At 44.2% G+C, this 7,041-nt stretch overlaps 1 protein-coding gene across 1 annotated transcript in view; it reads left to right on the top strand.

Moving 5' to 3' along the window:
* Positions 1-5,231, top strand: part of LOC308677865 (hydroperoxide isomerase ALOXE3-like) — a gene marked incomplete at its 3' end in the record, with an annotated part of 24,208 nt that extends 18,977 nt beyond the window's left edge. The window contains exons 10-13 of the mRNA XM_081344565.1: positions 2,180-2,301; positions 3,173-3,273; positions 4,259-4,429; positions 5,052-5,231. Of these exons, the coding sequence (XP_081200691.1) occupies positions 2,180-2,301; positions 3,173-3,273; positions 4,259-4,429; positions 5,052-5,231 (574 nt within the window). The remainder of the gene's footprint in view (positions 1-2,179; positions 2,302-3,172; positions 3,274-4,258; positions 4,430-5,051) is intronic.
* Positions 5,232-7,041: the final 1,810 nt, after the last annotated feature.

The raw sequence follows: 7,041 nt of genomic DNA, 5'->3' as shown, positions 1-7,041 counted from the left end.
GAAACTCTGGAGTGCTATAGAGAGGTATTATTCCCCGTAGAAGGCAATGGGGGTGTATGTCAGAATGTGGCAGGTGAGGTTTATCTGCACAACCCCCTCCCTCCTCAAATTACAGAACTGCAGGCTTGATCAGGAGTGTCTATCCTGCAGCATCTAAAGGCGGGGTTTTTCAACCTCAGCAGCTTTCAAATGGCTGGACGTCAACTCCCAGAATTCCCTAGCCAGCATGGGAATTCTGGGAGTTGAAGAACACACATCTTAAAGCTGCTGACATTGAAGGACGCTGCTATAGGGGAATTGAGGGAGGAGTCTCTCGCCTGCGAGGTAATTTCTGGATTAAAAATCTTGGCTTGCATGCAGTAAGTAAACATATTTGATGCCCTTGTGGTTTCCCGGCTAACATGGGCCAAAACTGATGGTGATCATTTCTTAGAATGAGAAAGGGAATGCTGAATGCAGCCAAAACGGATAACCCAGTCTACATTTTTGTCTGTTTTATTAAACTCTGATTAACATAAGCCTTGGTGGGTAAGAGCAGTTAATTCATGCAGAGAATAGAATAGAATAGAATAGAATAGAATAGAATAGAATAGAATAGAATAGAATAGAATAGAATAGAATAGAATAGAATAGAATAGAATAGAATAGAATAGAATAGAATAGAATAGAATAGAATAGAATAGAATAGAATAACAGAATAACAGAATAACATAAAAGAATAGAACAAAACAGAACAGAATGGATGGAATAGAATAGAATAGAATAGAATAGAATAGAATAGAATAGAATAGAATAGAATAGAATAGAATAGAATAGAATAGAATAGAATAGAATAGAATAGAATAGAATAGAATAGAATAGAGAAAATATAGAATAGAATAGAATAGAATAGAATAGAATAGAATAGAATAGAATAGAATAGAATAGAATAGAATAGAATAGAATAGAATAGAATAGAATAGAATAGAATAGAATAACAGAATAACAGAATAACATAAAAGAATAGAACAAAACAGAACAGAATGGATGGAATAGAATAGAATAGAATAGAATAGAATAGAATAGAATAGAATAGAATAGAATAGAATAGAATAGAATAGAATAGAATAGAATAGAATAGAATAGAATAGAATAGAATAGAGAAAATATAGAATAGAATAGAATAGAATAGAATAGAATAGAATAGAATAGAATAGAATAGAATAGAATAGAATAGAATAGAATGGAATGGAATGGAATGGAATGGAATGGAATGGAATGGAATGGAATGGAATGGAATGGAATAGAATAATAGAATAACAGAATAACAGAATAACATAAAAGAATAGAACAGAACAGAACAGAACAGAACGGAACGGAACGGAATGGAACGGAACGGAACGGAACGGAATGGAATGGAATGGAATGGAATGGAATGGAATAGAATAGAATAACAGAATAACAGAATAACATAAAAGAATAGAACAGAACAGAACAGAACAGAACAGAACAGAACAGAACAGAACAGAACAGAACAGAATAGAATAGAATAGAATAGAATAGAATAGAATAGAATAGAATAACAGAGTTGGAAGGGACCTTGGAGGTCATCTAGTCCAACCCCCTGCTCAGGCAGGAAACCCTGTACCATTCCAGACAAATGGCTGTCCAGTCTCTTCTTAAAAACCTTCAGTGTTGGAGCATTCACCGCTTCTGGAGGCAGGTTGTTTCACTGGTTAATTGTCCTCACTGTCAGGAAGTTTTTCCTTAGTCCTAGCTTGCTTCTCTCCTTGACTAGTTTCCATCCGTTGCTTCTTGTCCTGCCTTCGGGCGCTTTGGATAACAGCTTGACTCCCTCTCCTTTGGGGCAGCCCCTGAGATGTTGGAACGCGGCTATCATGTCACCCCTTGCTCCTTCTCTTCGTTAAGCTCGACACAATTGGTTGAAGTGGGAAGGGGGCTCTAAAAAAAATTTAATAAACGAAAGATAACATTGACTGGCCCCAGAGAAAGCACGCGGAATTTAAATCCCGATCGGCATAAATGTAGCTCGGGTTTCATACCTAGCAGTGGCTAGAATTTTTCCCTAAAGGCTTCTTAGCTTTTCTACAGCACATTTCTTCGTCAGAAGATCCTGCTGCTTAGCGAATCCCAATTTTTCTCTCATATCCCGGGATTGATGGCCCTTGTGTTCCCCCAGCTTTGTGTCTGGAATGATTGGTCTCTATTACCCGAGCGACGGAGCTGTGGAGAAAGATATGGAGCTGCAGGCCTGGGTGGCTGAAATCTTTGAAAAGTGCTTCCATCAACGGCAATCCTCTGGTAAAATCTTTTTTTCCCCCCTCAAATCCAACATGGTGAGGTGCAAAATCAAGAATTGCCTGCTGCAATTTGATCCAGGGGTATCCGACCCTGGCAACTGTAAGACTTGTGGACCTCAGATCCCAGAATTCCCCAGCCAGCAAGGGTTTGAACAGAGTTCAGCCCAGATAGGACAACGAATGAATGTGATGATTATTATTAGGCTACTTTATTTGATCGGATAACTTTCTTAATAGAGAGTGGGAATGCGGCCGACGTAATATAACTTGACTTCAGCAAAGTGAAAAAAAAGAGCTGGCTGGGGAATTGTGGGAGTCCAGAAGTCCTCAAGTTGGCAAAATTGGACAACCCTGTTTTAGACCCCCTCTACATGGGGGTTGCTTTTCCAAAGTAAGTATCCCGAAGTTTGAATTGGTTCCAAACACAATAATTGCAGGGTTATGTGCAAATCTAGATCTGCACACATTACCTTTCTGATGAAAGCTGCATTCTTCACCCATTTGTGTCCATGTACAATTCAAGGTGCTAGTTGTCACCTTTGAAACCCTACATGGCTTAAGGTCAGGTTATTTGAAGGGCCATCTTTTCCCAGCTACATCCACCCAACCCACCATGGCAGAGAGGGAGGGGATGTTATGGGTACCCGCCTTTGAGGAAGTCCATCTGGTGGGATCAATAAGAAGGGCCTTCTCCATGGTGGCTCCCTCCCTGAGGAACATCATCTCTGTGGAGATAACATTGGCCCCCACCTTGAGACTCTTTCTGAAGGCCCTGAAGACATGGTTTTGACAATGGGCCTAGGGACCTCAAAGTGATATGGACCCCTTTAAAGTGGTTGGGTCCCACCAATTATTTTTTTAAATTTTTCCAGGTTTTCCTGCACATCTAGGAACTATTGCTGAGTTAACCAAGTATCTGACCATGATGGTCTTCACCTGTTCAGTCCGCCATGCCAGTGTCAACAATACCCAGGTTTGGAGGGTCCTCTTTTCTTGTTCCTTAACTCTATGGGGGGATAGTGTGGGTGGGACCCTCCATCTGCCCCTTTTCTCCAAGCCTATGCTTCGCATCCTGGCTAGATATTACGGAAGGTAAACCAAAATATCTGGATGATATCAGATTGCTGGAAATTGGACCATATGCATGAAACAGGAGTTTAATAAACATGACTCCATGCTTGGAGATGAAGCTCCTTAGATGTCTCCATGCTTGGAGAGGAAGCTTCTTGGATGATTCCATGCTTGGAAGTGAAGCTCCTTGGATGATTCCATGCTCGGAGATAAAGCTCCTTAGATGTCTCCATGCTTGGAAGCGAAGCTCCTTGGATGATTCCCTGCTTGGAGATAAAGCTCCTTAGATGTCTCCATGCTTGGAGATGAAACTCCTTGGATGGTTCCATGCTCGGAGATAAAGCTCCTTAGATGTCTCCATGCTTGGAAGCGAAGCTCCTTGGATGGTTCCATGCTCGGAGATAAAGCTCCTTAGATGTCTCCATGCTTGGAAGCGAAGCTCCTTGGATGATTCCATGCTTGGAGATAAAGCTCCTTAGATGTCTCCATGCTTGGAGATGAAGCTCCTTGGATGATTCCATGCTTGGAGATAAAACTCCTTAGATGTCTCCATGCTTGGAAGTGAAGCTCCTTGGATGATTCCATGCTTGGAGCTCCTTGGATGATTCCATGCTTGGAGATAAAGCTCCTTAGATGTCTCCATGTTTGGAAATGAAGCTCTTAGACGGCTCCATGCTTGGAGATGGAGCTCCTTGGCTGTTTCCATGCTTGAGAGATGGAGCTACAAGTCGCACCTGTAGAAAGCACCCCAGCATCCCAGATAGCCAACCGAGGCCTCCTTTCTGGACCTCCTCTAGAGAAGAACTCTAAAGCTTTGCCTTCCCAGCACTCAAGGAACGCTTCTGGCTCTGAAAGGGCTCTAACCTCCAACGTCCCTCTTTCTCCAGTTCGATTTTGGAGCCTGGATGCCCAACTACCCTTCCACCATGAGAAGGCCTCCCCCGGAATCCAAGGGAAGTGTGAGATTTGCCGACATCATGGAGACCTTGCCAGATGTCAGTGCCAGCTGTCAGACATTGCTCATCTTATGGCTCCTGAGCCGAGAACGAGGAGACAAGGTGAGAATGATGGTTTTGGGTACTAAAGAGCCTAATGTGTGCTCAGGGTCACCTGAGCGGTGCAGATGGGCGTGGAGCCTTGTTGGGACTGCTGAAAGGACCGTGTCGTAGACTGGAGATAGACGGTGTCATGTCCCTCCCCCCTCTGTTGAGGGAGGGCTGTTCAATTTTGACCTAGATGGCCTCTTTGACCCCTCTTTCAAGCCAGCGGTCCTCTCTGTCCAAAATGTGGACTTTCCAGGCTTTGAAAGAGCGGCCTTCCTCTTTTAAATGCAGATGGATGGCTCAGTCTGGTCCTGATGGGTTTGTTCTCCTGTGTTGTGCCAGGCATTTGTGAAGCGGTTGTTTTGTTTCCCCAACGTGCAGATCTGCACGTGGCTGATTGCCTTGTACTGCCTCTACCACGTTGCTCAGTTTGGGTCTGGGCGTTTTGCCCCTTGGGGTGAACAAGATTTTGCCTTACTGCATTCTCGAGGTCTGCACGTATGTTGTGTTGGCTGAAGATCCTCATGAGCTTTTCTGATATGCCTCCAAAGGTCTCATGATCTCCAAACATCTCCCTTGGGCTGGCAAGAAGATGGTTCTCCAGATCTCACCATGGTTTTCTTTACTTCCTTTCCAGAGATCGCTGGGCTACTACCCTGAGGAACATTTCACCGAGGACGGTCCAAAGAAGGTCATCGCCAAGTTTCAAAAACATCTGGCCAACATCTCCCAGGAAATCGAGGAGAGGAACCGACGCCTTTCACTGCCGTACAATTATCTCAACCCTTCTGAGGTAGCAAACAGCATCTCCATCTAAGGACCGGTCACTGATCCTTGTTGTTCCTCAACCCACTGAGGATCTTCCATGATCAAGACACTGGTCAAGAGTTAGGACCCTTCGTCTAGGTTGAGGCCAACTTGGCCAACGTTGAGAAGTTTGGCTGTGGAACACAGAAGACTTGTGGTGAAGGGGTTGAAAACAAGTAAGCTTGGATTGTGTGGTTGGGCCAACACATCTGGATATTTTTGACCCCTTCTTTGGGGACACCTCCGAGAGAGAGACTCAATCCTAGCTGTGCCACCTTCTAGGTCCTCACTAGAAGCTCTACTCCATTTTCCCGCCCTGTTCCTTGCTTTAGGAACGACAGCGGGTCACAACATCATCCATCGTCCCTGTGCTTTTCCAACTCCACAACCCATTACAATCTGTGGAAGTGGCTTTTGTGGTGTCATTTGGTTGTTTTCTTGTGCGCCGTGTGAAAATCAATAACTTTCGGACAGCCTGGAATCTCCTCGCGTGTAGCTCCGTTTCTGCTTCAGAAGCACTGCTTAGATAAGTAGTCGAGTTGCGATGATTCGTTTAGTGACCATTCAAACTTACAACGGCATTGAAAAAAGGGACTTGGGACCGTTTTTCACACAGCTGTCACAGCATCCCCGCGATCGCGCAATCAAAATCCGGACTCCAGCAACTGGTTCCTATTTATGACGGTTGCAGCGTCCCAGGGGTGTCACATGATTCCCAATTCGTGACTTCCTGACGAACAAAGTCAATGGGGAAATCAGATAACATCCGTGTTAGTAACTTAAGAGCTGCAGGGGTCCACGTAACAACGGGGCCCAGGAAAGTCGAAAAATGAAGCCAAGCTCACTTCATCGCTGTCTCACATAGCAACAGAAATTTTGGATTCTACCTGTTATCTTCTCTTTTTCCTATTTGAGGAAAAAAGGAAATATTAAAATGCATCGTATCTGTAAGGGATCAAATGTGTTAAGTAATGTTAAAGTAGCCAAATGCTTTTGACCCCTTCCTAAGTTAGTTATTGGCACTGACTACTCAGGGATTCAAAGAACCAATTATTTCAGGATTGATTGATTGATTGATTGATTGATTGATTGATTGATTGATCGAATGAGGACCTTTTTCACCTTTTTCCAATGGTGGAAAAAGTAAGGTTCTACATTTAGGCAAGAAAAACCAAATGTAGAGGTCTAGTATAGGTCACAGGTAGGCAACCTCGGCTCTTTCATGACTCATGGACTTCAACTCCCAGAATTCCTGAGCCAGCCATGCTGAGGGGAAAGGGAGAGGTTTCCAAGCTGAGCCATGCTGGCTCAGGAATTCTGGGAGTTGAAGTCCACAAGTCATGAGGGGGCCGTAGTTCCCCCATGCTGGCTCAGGAATTCTGGGAGTTGAAGTCCACGAGTCATAAAAGAGCCAAGGTTGCCTACCCCTGGTATAGGTGGTACCTTACTCAGTAGTAGTAACTGTGAGAGGGATCTCGGAGTCCTAGTGGACAATCCCTTAAATAGGAGCCAGCCGTGTGCTGCAGCTGTCAAAAAAGTCAACACAGTGCTAGGCTGCCTTAACAGAGGGACAGAACCAAGACCAGGTGAAGTGTTAATCCCACTTTGCAAGGCCTTGTAAGGCCACACTTGGAATACTGCATCCAGTTTTGGTCACCATGGTGTAAAAAATTTTTTGAGACTCTGGAAAGAGTGCAGAGAAGAGCAACAAAGACGATTAGGGACTGGAGGCTAAAACATACAAGGAACAGTTGCTGGAATTGGGGGTGTCCAGTTTAATGAAGAGAAGGAGGGGGGACAGGATAGCAGTTTTCCAGTAT

Source organism: Vipera berus, assembly GCF_964194415.1.
Source record: "Vipera berus genome assembly, chromosome: Z".
NCBI lineage: Eukaryota > Metazoa > Chordata > Lepidosauria > Squamata > Viperidae > Vipera > Vipera berus.
The sequence above is the reverse complement of the archived record's forward strand: the minus strand, read 5'-3'. Positions and strand labels throughout refer to the sequence as shown.